At 37.2% G+C, this 23,283-nt stretch overlaps 1 protein-coding gene across 2 annotated transcripts in view; it reads right to left on the bottom strand.

Moving 5' to 3' along the window:
- The window catches only part of ARHGAP44 (Rho GTPase activating protein 44), a 223,775-nt gene that overhangs the window by 176,530 nt on the left and 23,962 nt on the right, over positions 1-23,283 (bottom strand). For both annotated transcript variants that reach the window (XM_036756005.1, XM_036756006.1), the window contains exon 2: positions 2,343-2,382. In XM_036756005.1, the coding sequence (XP_036611900.1) occupies positions 2,343-2,382 (40 nt within the window). The remainder of the gene's footprint in view (positions 1-2,342; positions 2,383-23,283) is intronic.

Here is a 23,283-nt window from a genome sequence, read left to right on the forward strand (position 1 = left end):
TAATCACAAAAACCCAAGGAGAGAGTATCCAGGAAGAGAAAGTTATCAATAGTGTCAAATGGTACACAGAAGTCAAAAAAGATAAGGCTTGAGAATAGGCTATACGACTGGGCAATTAAGAGATCACTGGTAACTTAGAGAGCGCAATTTCAGAGAAATGATGAAGTTGTAAGCCAGACTGTAGAGGACTTATAAGATAGCGAGAGAAGAGAGGAAGTAGAAACAGTGATTAATCAGGTGATGGTTTTGTCAAGGCATCACTGAGAAGGGGAGGAAACATATAAAACATGCTGGCATGCAGAGTAAGATCAGTGTAGGCTCCTTAAAGGATGAGGGAGACATGGGGGTTTTTGTAACCAATAGGGAAGGAGTCAGTAGTCACCAGTAAGAGGACCAGTTTGGCTGAGACATCCTGCCCAGTCAGCTATCACCTAGCACAATAAGGCTCAGTGCTGCAGCAGAAGGATCTGTTCAACACAGAAACTATGTTCATCAAGGAACTTCTGTTGACATTTCTAATGACAGAAAGATAACACAGAACTTTATGGTTTCAGAGTTGTGAGTTACTCAGAGCATGTTTTCTTCTCACTCATATGTCCTTGAAGGATTTTTGTATTTTCATAGTTTCCCACCCAAATGCACCCCTGCTGAATACATTGGTGGGAAATTGTGACTCAGGTTTATATTTGAATTCTGAAGTATTTATTAATCCTGTATTTGCTTTAATATGAGTATCTATAATATTATTTCTTTTTCCTTACTGCTAAGTAAATGTCTATGTTTAAGATTTTAAAATGTCATCATGTAAGTGGTTGCTTTGTGAGTATATTAGTGGGAGACTGAAAGCTAAAATTTTGAGTAGGGGGGAGTGAATTGCTCCGTAAGAGAGTAGCATCTAAGGCTCTGAGAGAATCAAGGTTGTAACTTCATGCTGGTAGTCTTATTCTGGGACATGCTGGTATGAGGCTTGGTTGAGGTGAATGAGCCAGCCCAGAGAGTGATCTCTATACATTCTCTGTGACAGGTGTGGGGCATCATACTGTGGATGGAGATGCTCCACACACTCAGTCAAGAAGAACAAAACCTCTCTTAACAGTTAGAACTATCCAAAGAGGGAATAGGATACTTTAAAATATATTATAATTGTATAGTCCGAATGACCACTTTAGGGAGATGCTATAGAATTGGTTTTTGTTCAGGTATGGGTTGTCTTTTACAACCAACTTAACAACCAACTCCAAGTCTGTGATCACTAAGGTCCCCTTCAAACTTTAAGTCCTATGATCCTATGATTTCAAGTACAAAAATAACATTCTGTGTTGGTAATCAAAATGGGCTCCTTAGCACTTAGTTCAACAAGTGCCCTTGAAGAATTTGGCCTTTGTTTCCTTTGATTAATTCAGTGTCTTTGATTGAGTCTTACTAGGTGCTAAGCCCCAGGCCCAAACCCCTATTAGGTGTAAAACCTTAGTGGGTATGGATTGGCAACTACGGTGGGGCCCAAGATGGGGCTAACTCCAGGGAGGGCCTAGTTTACATGTCTGGGAGAGCAGAGGCTTTTAGACCACGTGGGTTTAAGTCCGCCTCTCTGTGATGATTCTAGGTCACGTGGGTGGGTCACATGTGTGACTCACCCCTGACACTGAAAAAGATATAAAAACCAGGGGTTGGCTGTTTGTTCTTGGGAGCTCATTCCCGCAGCAGTGGTGGTGAGTGTGACTCTGGGCCAGCCCTTGTTCTGAGCTCCTGGGCTGAACCTAGATGTTGGTAACTATGAATCTGTATTGGGTATGTCTGTTGATGTTTGTACTTTGTTTGTATTTTGTTTTGAAGTTCAGGGTGCTGGTTTTTTCCCCTGAACTAAGTGAATGCTGTCTGTATGCTGGATTAAAGTAAACTTGTTAACCTCTTTAACCTTGCTTTCCTTATTAAAGCAGATCAAAAGAACCTGTGCTTTCCCAGCATACTGGCAGCTTTCTGGGTGCTGGCTGTGGGTGGATCTTACACCCCCACAGAAGCTGCTAGCCGGATTGTGGAAACACATGCTCAAGTCACTAAATCCCACCGATAGCTCATTTATAAAGGCCACAGATACCTCATTTATAAAATAAAGATAATAATACTCTATCTATCTGAAGGCAGAGTACTGGAACAGATGATCTTAAAGTCCTTTCTAGCTTAAAGGTATATATAACCAAGTAATTCAGAAATAATGATAATAATGATTAACCTTATATAATAGTCCTATGGGTAATATTTGAGAAGGAGTTCAGTGGTGAGGGGGAAGGATAGAGATGTTGAATAATGTTAAATTAAGGTAGTTAACCAAAAAATTACCTTACCTGAAGAAGGTCTTCATTTAGAACTTCAGTCTTTTCTGCCCTAGAGAGAGAGAGAGAGAGAGAGAGAGAGAGAGAGAGAGAGAGAGAGAGAGAAGTATCAGTTGAGAAATTAAAACCATGTCATTTATATTCCCCAGATTAGAAATAAGGAAACAGCAGCTACGAGAAGAAATTTCTGACTTTAAGAGAACAAAGCAGTACTCTAACTTCAAGACTACTGTGCCCCTTCCAGCTGAATGTTAAGCATTCAAAACTGCTGGACAGAGAATTCCCACACTGGAGGATCACACTTAGAAGATGCTCAAAGAGCATAAAGTCAAGGCCTGACCAACTGCAGTGACAACAAAGGAAGAAATGCAGCTTATTCAATATATCAAAAACATGTGATTCCATTAGTGGTAGAACTTCCTCCACCAAGAAATTCATTTTTGCAGTCTTTGAAGACTGGCTGAGACTCAGAGAGAATAAGTGACTTGTCAGACTACTATTAAGATTTCAGGGGAGATTTTGCTCTAAAGACTTCTGATTCTAATTCATATAACTATCAAGTACAACACAACATCTTTCTTTTTGAAATCTAGTTATATTCTTTTAAAATCCATTTCTTTTCTTCTCTATTTTTAATAGTGCTTTATTTTTCCAATTACATGTAAAAGATGATTTTCAACATTCATTTTTATAAAATTCTGAGTTTCAGATTTTCTCCCTCCCTCCTACTGGTCACTCTGGGGCATAAAAGAGAATTCACAAGGAGTCTGTGTCCCTCAGATGTGGCAGATGTACCTACTGCCTGTGAAAATCACTATCGTTGGCCGACTAGACATATTTCTGTATGTAGATAGAGAGAGGTTAATTCTACCTAAATCAGAGTGCTGTATAGTTGCTGCATAACCTTGGCATGCAATAGCTAAGTAAAATTCCTTTTGTTAACTGTTAAACAGTCTATGAATCCCATCTCATTCTAATCTTGAATCAGAATCACCAGATTGATTCAAGTCAAGTCTGAAGTCTACATGCTTTCTCAATCTGTAGAATTCTTGATCATGTCTATTTCAATATACTGGAAGCCTTATGCCAAGTCATTTGACATTTCAGGCTAACACTCAAGAGTATCACTCAAGCTATAATTTTTATTATTCAATTCTGAATTAAGGTATAAAAGTATTGTCAAATTTTCAGATAAGACAAAGCTGAGAAGGATAGTTAATAACAGATGTGTCAGAATCCATGAAGATTTAAGAGAAGTGTGGTGTAGGGAATAGACTGTTAGATTAGGGATCAGGAAGACCCAGGTTCAAACACCATCTTGATGTTAACTACTTGTATGACATAGGACAAGTCATTTAACCCCCGTGAACCTCAATTCCTTCATCTGTAAAATTGAGAGGGGGTAATAACACCTTCAGCACCTATCTTACGGAGTTGTTGTGAAGGGCAAATGAGGTAACATAGGAAAAATACTTTGAAAGCTTTAAAGCACTATATAAATGCTATTATAATTTTATTCTTCTCATTATTATATTTGATGAAACTTTGAAATGGTCTTGTAACATTGTTACCCTGCTATTGTTTTATGGTTAGTACTCATCAAACTAATGAGTTATTGAATAAAAAGTTTTTAATTAAAAGAAAATATTGGGCTGCAAGCCTTTCTGAAGCTTTTCTTTTTTTTTCATACACATCTTTGATAAAACTCCCAATATACAGGAAAATAGGGACGTTATATACTTCATATTCCAACGTTTTTAATTGATTTTATCAGATATATGTATTTTGAGGTTTTTATTTCAAATTATTAGGAGATTGTGAGTATTCAGTACAGCAAAACCTATTAAAACATTTTTCTTAAATTTTAATGGGTCATTGATTTGCCCAGATGATTGTGGGAAATAGTTATTATTTATAATTTTTATTAAAATTATTATTTTTTTACAAAACTGATTCAGGTATGTACTTTAAAAATAAGATTTTTTTTATCAAAGCAACATTTTAAAAGATTTGTTTCCCCACTTTCCTGCTTTTCTTTTAATTTTCACTGCACTGTTTGCACAATATTTTTAAAATTTTATGTAATAAAAATTATCCACTTTACCTCTGGTTGAATGTCTCTGTCTTCTGACTGGTCATGAACTCTTCCCCTATCCATAGATTTGACAGGTACAATTTCTTCCACTCTCCATTAATTTGTTTATGTCATTTGTTTATATCACATCATGTACTCATTTTGAAATTATCTTGGCATGTGGCGTGAAATGTCACTCTATGCCCAGGTCCTGACAGACTCCTTTCTAATTTCCTCAGCAGTTTTTTTTTGGCCAAATACTGAGTTCTTGAACCAAAAGCTTGTACCTTTGGGTTTATCAAATAATAAAATACTATGGCTGTGTGTGTGTGTGTGTGTGTGTGTGTGTGTGTGTGTAGCACCTAATATATTCCATTGATCAAACACTTTACCTAGTACAAAGTTGTTTTGCTGATTATAGCTTTATATCATAGCTTGAGACCTCATACTGCTAAGACCCCTTCCTTCACTTTTTTTTTCATTGATTGCCTTGATATTCTTGACCTTTTGTTACTCCAGATGAATTTTGATGTTTTTTCAAGCTCTGATAAATAAATTTAGGTAATGTCATTTTTATTATATTGGCTTGGCTTATCCATGAGTAATTGATATTTCTCCAATTATTTAGATCTCTTCTTTAATGTGTTATGTAAAAATGTTTTTATAATTGTGTTCATCTAGTTCTGCTGTATGCCTTGGCAGGTAAACACTTAAGTATTTTATACTGTCTGTAATAATTTTAAATGGAATTTCTCTTTCTATCACTTCCTGTGGATTATACTGGTAATACATACAAATGCTCATGGTTTATGTGTGTTTATTTTACATCCTGCAATTTTCCTTAAGTTTATTGTTTTGCTTAGTCTTTTGGTTGACTATAGGTTCTCTAAGAATAATATTATATCATTTGCAACAACTGATGGTTTGGTTTCCTCATTGCCCATTTTTATACCTTTGATTTCTTTTTCTTGTTTTATTGCTATAGCTAACACTTCCAGTTTGATATTTAATAATAATAATTATAATGGACATCCTGATATACCTCTGATCTTACTGGAAGAAAGGAACTTAATGGAATGGAATTCCCATTCCATATTATGCTTACGCTTGGTATATAATTTAAAATTTCTACATTACTATTCATGAGAGAAATTGGTCTTTAGTTTTCTTTCTTTTTGGCTCTCCCTGGATCCAAGACCACACTTTTTTTTTGTCAAAGAAATGTCCTTCTTCACATTTTTTTTAGTTTATGCAGCTTTGGAATTAATTATTCTTTACATGTTTGGTAGAATACACTTGTCAGGGGACTTCTAGGAGCCAAGTTGGTGGAGTAAGCAGTGAATTGCTATCACTCTCTCATATTGACCTCTGAACAACCAGAAAATAGTGTCCCAGGAAAAATCCTGGAACAGAGGAGCCAGTGGAAAGATAGAACAGAGCAGTCTTTTAACCCAAGAAACCTAGAGGATCAGCAAGAAAGGCTTGTCTCACTCGAGTAAAAGGGGAATACATTCCAGGACAGGAAGTGTCCCAGCAAGCCACCAACAAGCCCCACCTCAGCAAACCGGACAGATATCATGAGCCCCAGTATAGGGAGCCAACACCAAGACCCGCAAGTGTTTTAGCATAGCAAGGGTAACAGACAGACTCCAGGTGAGACAATGTGCTTTAGTTGTTGGGGGTGGGGAAGGAGAGGTAGGGCAGGCATTTGCCAGTGGCTCAGTCTCCCCATATTTCAGTGCAGCCGAGGGCAGGAAGGTACTCTCAAGGGGCTGGATCACTCCATGATTCAATACAGCCTCAGTCAGGGCTGTAGCTGGACCTCTCATTCTACAATAAAGCCCATGGCAGGCAGGTATCCTTCAGCAGCTGGACTTCCCTGTGCTCTGGAATGGTCCTGGGTGGGCAAGCACCTTCCAGTGGCCAGACCTCCACTTGCTTTAGTGTAGGTTTAGAGAAATGCAGAAAAACCCCACCTGGCCTCAGCACATACCAGACACCACCACTATGACCCCCAACTCAGTGCCATGTAAATTGCCAGACCCCTACAGCCTCCAGCTGCCAACAGCTGTGGCCCTAGCACACAAAACCAGTGACCAGGCCTCTGGCCCCCAGCGCAAGAAGCTTTTCCATTTAGCCAATTCTACTTATTAAAGAGTTCTTCTCTTCCGTGAATCAATACGCCTACAGGTGAAACTTCAAAGGGGAACATGAATTGGTCACAAGCCCAAAAAGCAATCTTGGGAGAGCTCAAGAAGGATTTTAAAAGTCAAATAAGAGAAGTAGAAGAACACCTGGGAAAAGAATTGAGAGGTATGCAAAAGGGAGTCAACAGATTAGAAAAGGAAAGACGAAAATTGACTGTAGAAAACAATTCTTCAAAAAAATAAAATTGCCCAAATGGAAAAAAAATCCACTGAAGAAAACAACTCCTTAAAAAGAAGAAGTGCCCAAATGGAAAAGGAGGTACAAAAGCCAACTGAAGAAAACAATTCCTTAGAAATTAGAATTGGGCAAATGGAGGCTAATGACTCTATGCGACATCAAGAATCAATCAAACAAAATCAAAAGAATTAAAAAATTGAAGAAAATGTAAAACACCTCATTGGAAAAACAACTGAGCTGAAAAATAGATCTAGGAGAGATAATTTAAGAATTATTGGTCTACCTGAAAGTCATGATAAAAAAAAAAAGAGCCTGGACAGCATCTTTTGAGAAATTATCAAGGAAAACTTCCCTGATGTCCTAAAGCAGGAGGTAAAATAGTCATTAAAAGGATCCATCAATCATCTGCTTAAAGAAATCCTAAAATGTAAACTCTGAGGAAAATTGTAGCCAAATTCCAGAATTATTAGGCCAACTAGAAAATATTGCAATTTAAATATTGTGGAACCATGGTTAGGATTTCACAGGACCTAGCAGTCCTACAATGAAGGATCAGAGGGTTTGGAATGATATTCTGGAAGGTAAAGAAACTTGGATTACAACCAAAAATCAACTACCCAGCAAAACTGAATATAATCTTTCAGGGGAGGAGATGGACATTCAATGAAATAGGGGTCTTTCTTTTTTCATGTTGGTAATATTTTATTTTTTAAATTAATTAATTTATTTTTAGATTTCAATATTCAATTTTCTAAGATTTTGATTTTTAAAATTTCCTCTCATCCTTCCCTCCCCAATGCCCAAGATGGCATGCAATTCACATTAGTCACGCTGTGAAAGAAGAATCAGAAGAAAAGGGAAAACCAGGAGAAAGAAAAAAGAGACCTAAAAACAGTATGTTTCCATCTGTATTCAGACTTTCTCTAGACGGGAATAGCATTTTTCATCATGAGTCTTTTGGAATTGTTGTAGATCATTGTATTGCTGAGAAGAGCTAAGTCTGCCAAAGGAGGTCATCACAGAATGTTGCTGTTAGTGTGTACAATGATCTCCTGGTTCTGTTCACTTCACTCAGCATCAGTTCATAAAAGTCTTTCGAAGTTTTTCTGAAGTCATCTTGCTCATCATTTCTTGTAGCACAATAGTATTCCATTATATTCATATACTACAACTTGTTCAGCCATTCCCCCAATTGATGGGCATGCTCTCAATTTCCAATTCTTGGCCACCACAAAAAGAGGAACTATAAATATTTTTGTACATGTGGGTCTTTTCCCCTTTTTTATGCTCTCTTTGGTATACAGAGCTAGTAGTGGTATTGCTGGATCAAAGGATATGTACAGTTTTATAGCCCTTTGGATAGAGATCCAAACCGCTCTCCAGAAAGGCTGGATCAGTTTACAACTCCATCAACAATGAATTAGTGTTCCAATTTCTCCACATCTTCTCCAACATTTATCATTTTCCCGTTTTTTCATGTTAGCCAATCTGATAGGTGTCATGTGGTACCTCAGAGCTGTGGCATTTCTCTAACCAATAGTGATTCAGATGTACACAAACACAGACACATTACTTCTGGGCTGATTAACTTTGACAGACCCAGCTCTTCTCAACAATGCAAGGTTCTAAGACAACTCCAAAAGTCTCATGATGGAAAAGGCTATCCACATCCAGAGAAAGAATTACAGAATCTAAAGGCAGATTGAAGCACACTATTTGCTCTCTTTTTTAAAATTTTATTTTATTTTATTTTAGTTTTGGTTTTGTTACATCTTTCTCATGGTTCATTTCATTGGTTACAATTATTTACAATTTGATTACTGGAAAAGAAGTTTAATGTGAAGGTATATGTAGAACCTATATCAGATTACATTCCATCTTTGTGGGGAGGTGGGAGGAGAGGGAGGGGGACAAAATTTGAAACTGAAAAACTTGTGGAACTGAGTGTTGTAAACTAAAAAAAAAATAATTCATAAAAAAGAAGAAAAAATAGTGATTAAGTGCATTTTTTCATATCACTATAGGTAGATTTAATTTCTTCATCTGAAAACTGCCTATTCATAACCCTTTACCATTTATCAATTAGGGAATGATTTGTATTCCTAAAAATTTGACTCCATTCTCTATATATTTTAGAAACGAGGCCTTTATCAGAGAATGGCTGTAAAAATTGTTTCCCAGATTTCTGCTTCCCTTCTAATCTTGGTTGCATTAGCTTTGGCAAAAACTTTTTTCTTGGCCTTTCTATATGGAAAATTGAAAAAATAGAAAGACAAATCATGAAAATAAGATGATTTGGTATTGGAGTTCTTTTATGAAACCTATGGGCCCAGTTTAATTCTGGCACGATATAGAATTTGGGATATCACCTGTATGCTTGAAAACCTCTAGAGTTTTTTTGACAAGGAGCCAGCTTTCTCTTTGTCCTTCAGGCCCTTTTGCATTGCCTTACTCTGGTTTTTATATGAAGTTTTTGAGGTACTTATTTTTTATTTATTTTTAATTTTTACAGCACTCCACAAATTTTTGAGTTCTAAATTTTCTCCCCCTCTACCACCTCCCCGTTAACCCCCAAGACAGCATGTAATCTGATATAGGTTCTACATATACCTTCACACTAAACTTATTTACACAATAGGCAAGTTGTAAAAAAGAATTATAACCAATGGAATGAACCATGAGAAAGAAGAAACAAAACCAAAAAGGAACAAAAAAAAAAAGAGAGAGAGAGAGCAAAACCAAACAAAAACAAAAAGGAACAAAAAAAAAAAAAGAGAGAGCCTCAATCTGCATTCAAACTATAATTCTTTTTCTGGATATGCATAGCTTTTTCCATCATGAGTCTTTTGGAGCTGCCTTAGAACTTTGTGTTGCTGAGAAGACCCAGGTCTACCAAAGTTAGTCATTATAGATACTGTGTGCTTGTAATTGTGTGTAATGTTTTCCTGGTTCTGCTCTCCTGACTCTTCAGATCACGCAAGTCTTTCCAGGTTATTATGAAGTTCATCTGCTCTTCATTTCTTATAGCACAGTAGTGTTTCATTACATTCATATACCACAACATGTTTAGCCATTGCCCAATTGACAGGCATCTCCTTGATTTCCAATTCTTTGCCATGACAAAAAGGGCTGCTATAAATATTTTTGCAATATGGGTTCTTTTCCCACCTGTATGATCTCTTTGGGATACAACACTAGAAGTGGTATTGCTGGGTCAAAGGGTATGGACATTTTTATAGCCCTTTAGGCATAGGTCCAAATTGCTCTCCAGAATGGCTGGATCAATGAACAACTCCACCAACAATATAACAGTGTTCATTCTCTCCAGCATTTATGACTTTCCTGTTTTCTCATGTTAGCCAATCTGACAGGTGAGATGTGGTATCTAAGAGTTGTCTTGATTTGCATTTCTCTTATCAATAGTGATTTAGATCACTTTTTCATGTGAGTATAGATATCTTTAATTTCTTCCTCTGAAAATTGTCTGTTCATATCCTTTGACAATTTATCAATTGGGGAATGACTTGTATTCCTAAAAGTTTGACTCAGTTCCCTGTGTATTTTAGAGATGAGGCCATTATCAGAAACACTGGTTGTAAAAATTCTTTCCCAATTTTCTTCTTCCCTTCTAATTTTGGTTCCATTTTCTTTGTACAAAACTTTTCCACTTAACGTAATCAAAATTATCTATTTTGCATTTCATAACATCATTTCTTGTTTGGTCATATATTCTTCCCTTCTCCATAAATCTACCAGGTAAATTATTTCCTGCTCTCCCAAAATGCTTATATTATCAGGCTTTATATCTAAATTGTGAACTCATTTTGACTTTCTTTTGCTATACAGTGTAAGATACTGGTCTATGCCCAGTTTGTACCATACTATTTTCTAGTTTTTCGAACACTGTTTGTGAAATACTGAGTTCTTATCCCAGAAGCTAGACTCTTTGGGTTTATCAAAGAGTTGATTGCTATAGTCACTGATTACTGTGTCTTGTGTACCTAACATATTCCAGTGATCCACCACTCTGCTGCTTAGCCAGTACCAAGTAGTTTTGATGATTGCTGCTTTATAATACAGTTTAATATCTGGTATGGCTAGGCTAACTTCCTTAATATTTCTTTTCATTAATTCCCTTGATACTCTGTACCTTTTGTTTTTCCAGATGAATTTTATTATTATTCGATCCAGCTCTATAAAATAATTTTTTGGTAGTTTGATTGGTATGGCACTAAATAAGTAAATTAATTTAGGTAAAATTGTCATTTTTGTTATATTAGCTTAGCCTAACCACAAGCAACTGATGTTTTTCCAGTTATTTAGATCTGACTTTATTTGTGTGAAAAGTGTTTTGTAATTGTGTTCAAGTAGGTCCTGGGTTTCTCTTGGCAGGCAGACTACCAAATATTTTATAGTATCTACATGTATTGGGAATCAAGATGGGCTCTTAGCACTTATTCAACCAAGTGCCCTTGAAGAGTTTGGCTTTGTTTACTTGATTAAATTAGGAGTCCTTGATGACCTCCTTGCCTCAAGGGAAAGCCTAGTTTACATGGGTTTGAGTGACATGTTTGTGACATCAGAGGCTTTGAGACCACATGGGTTTAAGTCACATTTTTGTGACAATTTTAGGTCACGTGGGTGAGTCGCATGTGTGATTCACCTTTGACCCTAAACAAGATATATAAACCCAGAGGCTGGCTTTCTCTTTTGGAGCTCTGAGCCACGGCAGGAGTGGTATGTGACTCTAGGCAAGCTGTTATTATGAGCTCCCCAGCTTTGAAGAAAACCCAGATGTTGATGCTTCTCTGGTAACTGCATATTGTGATTTTGTCAGACAGAAATCTATGTGTTGATTTGTGTTTATTTGCTCTGTTTATATTTGCTCTGAAGCTCAGGGTGCCGGCTTTTCCCCCTGAGCCGAAGAAATGATATTTGTATGTTGGATTAAAGTAAGATTGTTACGTTGGCTTTTCTGTGCAAAAACATTTCAATTCAACATAATAAAAATTATCCATTTTACATTTTGTAATGCTCTCTGTCTCTTATTGGGTCACGAATCCTTTTCTTTTCCATAAATCTGATAAGTAAATTATTCCTTGCTCTCCCAAATTACTTATACTATCAGCCTTTACTCCTAAATCATGAACCCATTTTGACTTTATTTTGGCATATGGTGTAAGATATTGGTCTATGCCCAGTTTCTGCCCTACCATTTAACAATTTTCCCAACAGTTTTTGTGAAATAGTGAATTATTAGCCCAGAAGCTGGCCTCTTTGGGTTTATCAAAGAGTAGATTGCTATAGTTGCTGACTTCTCCATCTTGTGTTCCTATCCTATTTCACTGATCCACAACTCTGTTTCTTAGCCAGTATCAGGCAGTTTTGATGACTGCTGCTCTATAGTACAGTTTAATATCTGGTATGGCTAGGCCACCTTCTCTAGCATTTCTTTTCATCAACACCTTAGATATTCTAGACCTCTTGTTCTTCCAGATGAATTTTGTTATTATTTTATCCAGCTCTGTAAAATAATTTTTTGGCATGTGGTATATTCAATTGGTATGGCACTGAATAGATAGATTAATTTAGGTAAAATTGTCATTTTTATTATATTAGCTCATCCTAACCATGAGCAACTGACATTTTTCCATTTATTTAGATGTGACTTTATTCGCATGAAGAGTGTTTCATAATTATGTTCATATAGGCCCTGGGTTTGTCTTGGCAGATAGACTCCCAAATATTTTATAGTGTCTATAATAACTTTGAATGGAATTTCTCTTTCTATCTCTTGCTGTTGGGCTTTGTTAGTAATATATAGGAATGCTGAGGATTTATGTGGGTTTATTTTATATCCTGCAACTTTGCTAAAGTTGTTTATTATTTCAAGTAGTTTTTTAACTTGATTCTCTAAGTAAATAATCATATCATCTGCAAAGAGTGATAATTTAGCTTCTTCTTTTCCTAATCTAATTCCTTCAATTTCTTTTTCTTCCCTTATTGCTACAGCTAATGTTTCTAGTACCAAATTGAATAGTAGGGGTGATAATGGACATCCTGTTTCACCCTGGATCTTATTGGGAATGCATCTAGTTATCACCATTACATATAATGCTTGTTGATGGTTTTAGGTAGATGCTATTTATAATTTTAAGGAAGGCTCCTTTTATTCCTATGCTTTCTAGTGTTTTTAATAGGAATGGGTGTTGTATTTTGTCAAAGGCTTTTTCTGCGTCTATTGAGATGATCATATGGCTTCTGCTAGTTTTGTTCTTGATATGGTCGGGAAGCAGAAAATTGGGAGAAAATCTTTACAACTAGTGTCTCTGATAAAGGCCTCAATTCTAAAACATGCAGGGAACTGAGCCAAATATACAGGAATACAAGTCATTCCCCAATTGAGAAATGGTCAAAGGATATGAACAGGCAGTTTTCAGAGGAAGAAATTAAAGGTATCTATAGGCATACGAAAAAATGCTCCAAATCACTACTCTAATCAGTAGTGATTAGAGAAATGCAAATCAAAACAACTCTTAGATACCACATCTCTCCTGTCAGATTGGCTAAAATAACAAAACAGGAAAATGAAAAATGCTGGAGAGGATATGGGAAAATTGGAACATTGTTACATTGCTGGTGGAGTTGTGAACTGATCCAGCCATTCTGGAGAGCTATTTGGAACTATGCCCAAAGGGTTATAAAAGTGTTCATACCCTTTGACCCAGCAATAGCACTTCGAGGGTTGTATCCCAAAGAACTCACACAAGTGGGAAAAGGACCCATATGTACAAAAATATTTAAAGTGGCTCTTTTTGTGGTAGCTAAGAATTGGAAATCAAAGGGATGCCCATCAATTGGGGAATGGCTGAACAAGCTGTGGTGTATGAAGGTAATGGAATACTATTGTGCTATAAGAAATGGGGATGATACGGACTTCATAACAGCCTGGAAAAACCTACATGACATAATGCTGAGTGAGCGGAGTAGAGCCAGGAAAACATTATACACAACCACAGATATATGGATTCCGTGACGACCAACCCTGACAGACTTCACTCTTCTCAGCAACACAAGGTACAAAGACAACTCCAAAGGACTCGTGATGGAGAATGCTATCTACATCCAGAGAAAGAACTATGAAGTATGAATGCAGATTGAGGCACACCATGCTAGCCTTCCCCCTCCTTTTGTTTTCTTTTTCTCTCTTTTGTTTTTGTTTTTGGGTTGGCTTTGTTTTTTTGGGTTTTTTTGGTCCTGTTTCTTCTTTCACATGATTCATTTCATTGATCACAGTTCTTCTCCATAACTTGACTAGTGTGCAAATTAATTCAATGCAAAGTTATACGTGGAAGCTATATGGGATTCCATACCATCTTGGGGAGGGAGGGGGGCAGGGAGGGAGGAAAATCTGGAACTCAAAATTATGTGGAACCAAATGTAGTAAACTAAAAATTAAAAAAAAATAAAGTAAGATTGTTAACCCCTTAATGGTGCATTCCTTAGTAAAGCAGATCAAAAGAACCTGGGCTTGCAGCATTCTTGTTGGGCTTGTGTTGGTTTTTCACCCGCACAGCAGCTGCTAGCCGAATTGTTGAAACACTACAGTAACTTTAAATGGAATTGCTCTTTCTATCTCTTGCTGTTGGGCTTTATTAGTAATAGATAGGAATGCTAGGGATTTATGTGGGTTTATTTTATATCCTGCACCTTTGCTAAAGTTATTTATTATTTTAAGTAGTTTTTTTTAACTTGATTCTCTAGGATTATCTAAGTAAATCATCATATCATCTGCAAAGAGTGATAACTTAGTTTCTTCTTTGCCTATTCGAATTTCTTCCATTTTTTTCTTCTCTTATTGCTAAAGCTAACATTTCTAGTGCCAAATTTAATAACAGGGGTGATAATGGACATCCTTGTTTCACCCCTGATCTTACTGAAAATGCATCTAGTTATCCCCATTACATATAATGCTTGCTGATGGTTTTACATAGATTCTACTTGTCATTTTAAAGAAGACTCCATTGATTCCTATGCTTTCTAGTGCTTTTAGTAGTAATGGATGTTGTATTTTGTCAAAAGCTTTTTCTGCATCTACTGAGATAATCGTATGGTTTCTGCTAGTTTTGTTGTTTGATATGATCAATTATGCTGATAGTTTTCCTAATATTCAACCAGCCTTGCACTACTGGAATACATCCTATCTGGTCATAGTATATTACCCTCATGATAAGTTGCTGTAATTTTTTTGCTAATATTTTATTAAAAATTTTTGCATCTATATTCATTAGGGAAATGGGTCTATGATTTTCTTTCTCTGTTTTGACTCTTCCTGGTTTAGGTATTAGTACCATATTTGTGTCATAAAAAGAATTTGGTAGGCCTCCTTCTTTGCCTATTTTCCCAAACAGTTTATAAAGCATGGGAATTAATTGTTCTTTAAATATTTGATAGAATTCGCTTGTAAATCCATCTGGCCATGGAGACTTTTTCCTGGGGAGTTCATTGATGGCTTGTTCAATTTCTTTTTAGTAGATGGGGTTATTTTGGCATTTTACTTCTGCTTCTGTTAATCTGGACAATTTATATTTTTGTAAACATTCATCCATTTCCTTAAGATTATCAAATTTATGGGTAAACAATCTGGCAAAGTAATTCCTAATTACTGTTTTAATTTTCTCCTCGGGGATCAGAGCCAAGATGGTGGCTGGAAAGCATCAGCTCCCCACCGAGCTCCTCCAAAAACCTATAAAAAATGGCTCTGAACCAATTCTAGACCTACAGAACCCAGAGAATAGCAGAGGGAAGCAGGGCTCCAGCCCAGGACAGCCTGGATGGTCTCTGGGTGAGGTCTATCCCGCATGGAGCTGGGAGCAGAGCGGAGCAGAGCCCAGCGTGGGCGGCACGGACCAACCAGACCAGGAGTCGGGCGGAGCGTGCCCTAGTGCCCTGAATCAGTGAGCTGCAGCAGTTACCAGACTTCTCAACCCACAAACACCAAAAACAACAGAGAAAGTTAGTGGGAAAAGCTGCTGGGGACAGAGTTTATAAAGGAGCTCACTGTTCGGCCACCGCCCCGGGGGCAGAGGAGGTGGGGCAGCTACAGAACTACAGCTGCAGTTGCTTCCAGCCCCAGGCCCACCTGGTGGGAGGAATTAAGTGGTGGATCAGAACAGGAGTGAAGAGCCTGCTGAAGATCTAAGTCCAGTCTGGGTTGGGGGTTCTTGGTGAAGGAGGAGTGCTGGTGCGGCAGAGCTGGTGCATCCCCACAGGCTTGGAACATAGTTCTCTTAACTCTACAAGCAGTCATACCCCGCTGAAAAACTCAAGGGTCAAGTTAGTTGGCTGGGAATATGGCCAGGCAGCGAAAACACATCCAGATTCAGTCTCAGACTCTGGAATTTTTCTTTGGTGACAAAGAAGACTAAAACGTAAAGCCAGAAGAAGTCAACAAAGTCAAAGAGCCTACACCAAAAGCCTCCAAGAAAAACATGAACTGGTCTCAGGCCATGGAAGAGCTCAAAAAAGAGTTGGAAAAGCAAGTTAGAGAAGTAGAGGAAAAATTGGGAAGAGAAATGAGAAGGATGCAAGAAAACCATGAAAAACAAGTCAATGACTTGCTAAAGGAGACCCCCCAAAAAACTGAAAAATATACTGAAGAAAACAACACCTTAAAAATAGACTAACTCAAATGGTAAAAGAGCTCCAAAAAGCCAATGAAGAGAAGAATGCCTTCAAAGGCAGAATTAGCCAAATGGAAAAGGAGGTCCAAAAGACCACTGAAGAAAATACTACCTTAAAAATTAGTTTGGAGCAAGTGGAAGTTAGTGACTTGATGAGAAATCAAGATATTATAAAACAGAACCAAAAGAAATAAAAAAATGGAAGACAATGTGAAATATCTCATTGGAAAAACCACTGACCTGGAAAATAGATCCAGGAGAGATAATTTGAAAATGATTGGACTACCTGAAAGCCATGATCAAAAAAAAGAGCCTAGATATCATCTTTCAAGAAATTATCAAGGAGGACTGCCCCGATATTCTAGAGCCACAGGGCAAAATAGAAATTGAAAGAATCCACAGATCGCCTCCTCAAATAGATCCCAAAAAGAAATCTCCTAGGAATATTGTCACCAAATTCCAGAGCTCCCAGATCAAGGAGAAAATATTGCAAGCAGCCAGAAAGAAACAATTTGAGTATTGTGGAAACACAATCAGAATAACCCAAGATCTAGCAGCTTGAGATTGAAGAGCTTGAATTAAGAGATTAAGAGATTGAAGGGCTTGGAATACGATATTCTGGAGGTCAATGGAGCTAGGATTAAAACCTAGAATCACCTACCCGGCAAAACTGAGTATCATGCTCCAAAGCAAAATATGGATTTTCAATAAAATAGAGGACTTTCAAGCTTTTGCAGTGAAAAGACCAGAGCTGAATAGAAAATTTGACTTTCAAACACAAGAATCAAGAGAAGCATGAAAAGGTAATCAAGAGAAAGAACAAGAAAAAGAAATTGCAAGGGACTTACTAAGGTTGAACTGTTTTGTTTACATTCCTACATGCAAAGATGATGTGTATATGATTCATGAGACCTCAGTATTAGGGTAGCTGAAGGGAATATGCATATACATATATATATATGTGTATATATATATATATATATATATAGGTTTATGTATATATATGTATATGTGTGTATGTATGTATATATGCATGTGTGTACATATATATATATATGTACATATATATATATGTCTCTCTCTATATATATATATATAGAGAGAGAGAGAGAGAGAGAGAGAGCAGGCACAGGGTGAGTTGAAGATGAAGGGAAGATATTTAAAAGAAATAAAATCAAATTAAGGGATGAGAGAGGAATATATTGAGAGAGGGAGATAGGGAGAGATAGAATGGGGTAAATTATCTCGCATAAAAGTGGCAAGAAAAAGCAATTCTGTAGGAAGAGAAGAGAAGGCAGGGAATGAGTGAATCTTGCTCTCATCAAATTTGACCTGAGGAGAGAATACCATACATACTCATTTGGGTATCTTACCCCACTGGAAAAAAGGAGGAAGAAGACAAAAAAAGGAGGGATGATAGAAGGAAGGGCAGATGGGGGTGGAGGCAATCAAAACCAAACACTTTCGAAAGGGGACAGGGCCAAGGGAGAAATTTCAATAAAAGGGGATAGGTTAGGAATGAGCAAAATATAGTTAGTCTTTCCCAACATGAGTATTGTGGAAGGGTTATACATGATATGCATGTGGTCCATGTTGAATTGCTTGACTTCTTAGGAAGTGTGGGTAGGAAGAGAAGAGGGGAGAGAATTTGGAACTCAAAGTTTTAAAAACAGATGTTCAAAAAAAAAAGTTTTTGCATGCAACTAGAAAATAAGATACACAGGCAATGGGGCGTAGAAATTTATCTTGCCCTACAAGAAAGGAAGGGAAAAGGGGAGGGGAGGGGAGTGGGGTAACAGGAGGGGGGGCTGACTGGGGAATAGGGCAACCAGAATATATGCCATCTTGGAGTGGGGGGGAGGGTAGAAATGGGGAGAAAATTTGTAATTCAAACTCTTGTGAAAATCAATGCTGAAAACTAAATGTAATAAATAAATTAGATAAAAAAAAGAAATGAGGCATCATAGAAGTATTATAGAGTGGAGCACACCACTTAAACATTGAAAGGAAAGAAGAAGAATCTTGGAGAAAATCTAAGTTACAGAAAAATTGCTGATCTATAGCAGTGGAGTTTCTGTAGCAGTAGTTCCCTACACTAATGAAATCAGAGATCTGGACCAAAAAACCAACCCTATATGACAAACCATCCACACACCCATAAGTGAAAGGAAGAAGGCAAGAGTGGGATAAACTTCAATATGGGGAAGTAAAGGATTATCCATGTTCTTATGACATCAAGGCCCAGTAAAAATCGTCATTTGCACTTGCTATTTCTGATCCTAAAAGATACATAAGTTAATTTGGGCCCCTGTTGTCAGAAAATTTTTAGTGAACTCATGGGAATATTTTCCTTATTTCTTGCTTATTGTTCATTGAAAGAATGAAAAGTGAAATTATTTTAGCAAATTATAATTGTATTTTGGAGAGCAAGTACAAATTTTGATGCTACTCACATGTGGCACCAGAAGCCTAAATATCTTTTGTGAAAAGTAATTGATCTTGAAGGTGGAGAATGGTGTTTTGAATTTTTTTAGATGTCTACTTGTAGGACTGGTCCATGTGCTCTTTCTAAAGGATTTTGCCTTTTATGAAACACCAGTCCATTTTGGTAACGTCAAAGCCTACTGTGTTCAAGTGAATTAGATGTGCCCCTTCCCTATCTCCCACCAAACCTTTATGAACAAATTGTGTAGAATGCACACTTGCATAAAACCTTTGGAAATGGAAAGTCATAAGCTTTCAGAGGTGGACAAGTTTCTTTGTATGGACAAATGTTTTTGATCTGTTTCATAATTTCATACTTCATGTAAAGCATCAGGAACAATTTGGACACGTGTTTACCTGAAGGTAGCAGACTTAATCTATCAGATGATTTTAGCAATTACTCAAATGGAGTATAACATTTTTACCACCATCATGTCTGCTTTTGTTACATTATTAATTCAACTTGTGGACAAGGGTGTTGCTCAGAATATAAAATGTTATAGAAATTTCAAGAATGATGGTTTATTACATAAGCAAGCACCATACAGAACTTCCAGTCTTACAAAAGATGAATTTTTTAATATTGCTTGTGCCTCAAGGTGTTAAAAAGTGAAATATTAAAGGGCTTGGAGAAAAAAAAAAGCTTTCAAGGTAGAGAGAAAGATGGAGGTGGTGGTGGTGGGCAACGCGTGAACCTTTCTCACATTGGAATTGGCTCAAAGAGGGAATAACATACACAATAACAGTTGGGTATAGAAATCTATCTTACCCTACAGCGAACTAGTTTGGGAGGCAAAGAAAAGAAGGGGGTGTGGTGCTGATAGAAAGAATGGAAGATTGGGTAAGTGTAACCAGAATGGCCTTTGTTTTCTTTGAATGACTCAATTTATCTCAGTGAGCTTTACCAGGTACTAAGCCCCAGGCCCAAACCCCATTAGGTGTTAACATAATCCATGTGGATGTGAACCAACCAGGGTCCTAAGGGGAGGGGCCAACTTAAGAACCAATCACCACAGCCTGAGCTCTGGTGATTCAGATGATGTTTGATGTCTGAAGCCCTATAAGAAGGGAGGACAGAGCCATTTGTGCGGGGCTCTGGAGATGGTGTTGATGAGGAGACTCCGGGCAGCTGTAGCTAAGGAGCCCTCCAGCTTGTAAACCTGGATGTTGAGATTCTGTTGAACTCTGGTAACTGTGTTAGGATTTGAATCAGACAAAGTCTGTTGATGTTTGTAATCTGTTTGCATTTTGTTTTGAAGTTCAGGGTGTTGGTTTTTTTTTTTTCCCATGAACTAACTGAATAATATTTGAGTGCTGAATTAAAAGTAAGCTTGTCAACCCCTTCACCTTGCTTCACTTGCTTAAGCAGATCGAAAGAACCTGTGATGTTGGCAGCTTTCTGGGTGCTGGCTGTGGGTGAATCTTATACCCCCACAGAAGCTGCTACCCGGATTGTTGAAACAGTGAGGTAGTGGTCAAAAGCAAAACACTTTTGAGGAAGGAAAGGGAAAGGGGGGTGAATGGGATGAACTCATAAAACAGAAGTGGATAGCAGAGTGGATTGCATAATTTGGACATGGGCATGGTGCTGTGAGCAAATTGGGAGCCCGTGGAACGGTTTGCCTGTTGGACACATGGATAGGGGAAGAGTTTGTGATCAGATGAGAGATGAAGAGCCTTGTGTGATGCAGAGTAAATAATTTTGATTGCATTAAATTGAAGGGTTTTTACTTGACTAGAACCAATGTAGTCTGGATTAGAGGGAGAGAAAAAAACTGGAAAAAGTTTTTTGCAGCAGAGTTTTCTGGTGAAGATCTTTTTTCTTAAGTATGTGGAGAGCTGAGTCAAATTTAAAAGAATACAAGACAGTACCCAATTGATAAATGGTCAAAGGCTATAAAGAAGAAATCAAAGCTATCTAGTCATATTAAAAATTCTCTAAATCACAACTGATTAAATAAATGAAAATTAAAACAACTCTGAGGTACTACTTCACATCCATCAGATTGGCTAACATGACAGAAAAGGAAAATGACAAATGTTGGAGGCAATATGGAAAAATTGGGACACTCATTCACTTTTGACTTAGCAATACCACTACTAGGTCTATATCCCAAAGAGATCAAAGAAAAAAAGAAAAGGACCTGTGGGTACAAAAATATTTTACTCTTTTTATAGTGGTAAAGATGAAAAATTTCAGGAATATTCATCAATTGGGCAATGACAACAAGCTGTGGTATATGATTGTGATGGAATACTATTGTGCTATAAGAAGTAATGAGCTCTCAGAAAAACTTGTAAAGACTTAAATAAACTAATATAAAGTGAAGTAAGCAGAACCAGGAGAACATGGTACACAGTAATACTGTACAATGGTCAACTGTGAATGACTTAGATATTCTCAGCAATACAATGATCTGAGACAATTCTGAAGAACTTTTGATGAAAAATGTTATCCACCTCCAGAGAAAGAACTGATGGAGTCTAACTGCAGATTGAAACATACTTTTTTACTTTCTTTTTTTTGGTCTGTGTTTTCTTTTACAACATATAGAAATATGTTTTGCATGATTGCACATGTATAAGCTCTACCAAATTGCTTGTTTCTCAATAAGAAAGGTGGGGAGGGAGGGAGAGAATCTGGAACTCGAAATGTAAAAAAAGAGAAATATAAATATCGTTTTTACATGTAACTGGAAAAAATAAAATATTTTTAAAAATAAATAAAGAATGGAGGGGGAAGCAGTTTTCCATGTGGACATGAAATACCATAATGTCTACATTATATTTGGTTCTATTTTATACATAAGGCATATCTCCTTTCATGTGTGAACAGTTTGGTTTCTAAAAGATCGGACAAAGAGCATTTATGAAAAGAAAAGTGATAAAAAACATCAACTTGTGAAAAAATGTAGTTGCAAATAAAATATTAAGGAGAGATGCAAATTGTTCTAAGGACCAGACAGGGAACTACCCTTCAAATGAATGTACTGAAAAGAGTTGTGTGAAGCAGAACAAAAATTGAGTTAATAATAGTGAAAGAATGTTGTAGCCCATTGTCCCATTTGCATGTGACTGTAGAGTTTTGAAGTTTATAGTTGAAAAAATTATAAATCAAATAACTGGGGACTATGGGCAGACTACATAAGGACTGGGTAACACAGAAAAATTTGTTTTGTAGGTTTCTGGGCTGAAACTGAGTTTGTATACTATAGTGACAATCCAACAATTTCTCAGTCTCTTCCTTTTTGGTGGTAAGTTAAAAAAAAAAAAACAACTCCTGTGAGCTGCTATGTGAGAGAAAGAGCTGCTGCCTTATCTCCCACCTGGATACCAGGCATACATGAGCGCATGGTATTTCTTCTTTGTTTGTTCTTCCCTGATTTTAAGTAATTAAGTATTCCAAGATAGGAGTGCCCAGGAGATCCTGCGAGTTTGGTAGATTTATCAAAGCTATTACAGGTCCTACTAGCAACTGGAGTCCACTTATGGTGGTAGTAGTGGCCACCAGAATGATAGCAACTAACAATAGAAGAAACAGCTGCACAGGTATATGGAAATACAATCACTCAAGGTTAGTAGTGGTTTCAGAAATTGTGAACCATTCTGAGAGAGAGATGTCCTGGCTACTAACTATAGAAAAGCACTGATCCTCAGAATCCATAAGAGCTATACCCATAAGGGAAACTCTGCGAGGAATCCATAAAGGGCTCCCAGGACTAGGATTTTTAAGGTACATCTTTACCCTATGTGTTCTCTACATTTCTGCCTGACTAATTCTGTGTTTTAGGTTTGATACCACTCTCTTCAGAACATCTGCGGAAGAAGAGGGAATGTCCTGGTTTGGGGATAGGAGTTTAATGACAATTGTTCTTGCTGTATACCTTCTCAGTAAACCTTATTTGTAAAAGCTAATGGAGTTCAACTGGTTGATAATGGGAATGCACCAGTGAGAGCTTAGTAGCTACAGTTACAGTCCCCTCATGATTATCCATACAGCCCTTAAGAAATAGTAGTTATTTGATGTCTGGAGGCCAAACCTGCCAGCATGAAAAGAAGCTAGTAGAGTGAGTCCTCCCCAACAATTATGTTACTACACAATTTTTATATGAGAAACTCTCAAGATGTAAAAACAATTTGGAGAATCCTCTTGCTTCTTTTGCTTCCTATGCAGCCACTTAAGAAACCCAGGGAAATCTCTGCATCTACCATGTCCTCACGGCATCCTCTTTCTTGTAGGCAGGCAAAAAATACAAGAAAACTTCCCAGAATTTCTGAAAATAGGAAACAAAGTGCCAGTTTTAAGAAGCCCCAGATAGACCTTAAG

Source organism: Trichosurus vulpecula, chromosome 4 (genome assembly GCF_011100635.1).
Source record: "Trichosurus vulpecula isolate mTriVul1 chromosome 4, mTriVul1.pri, whole genome shotgun sequence".
NCBI classification, from domain to species: domain Eukaryota; kingdom Metazoa; phylum Chordata; class Mammalia; order Diprotodontia; family Phalangeridae; genus Trichosurus; species Trichosurus vulpecula.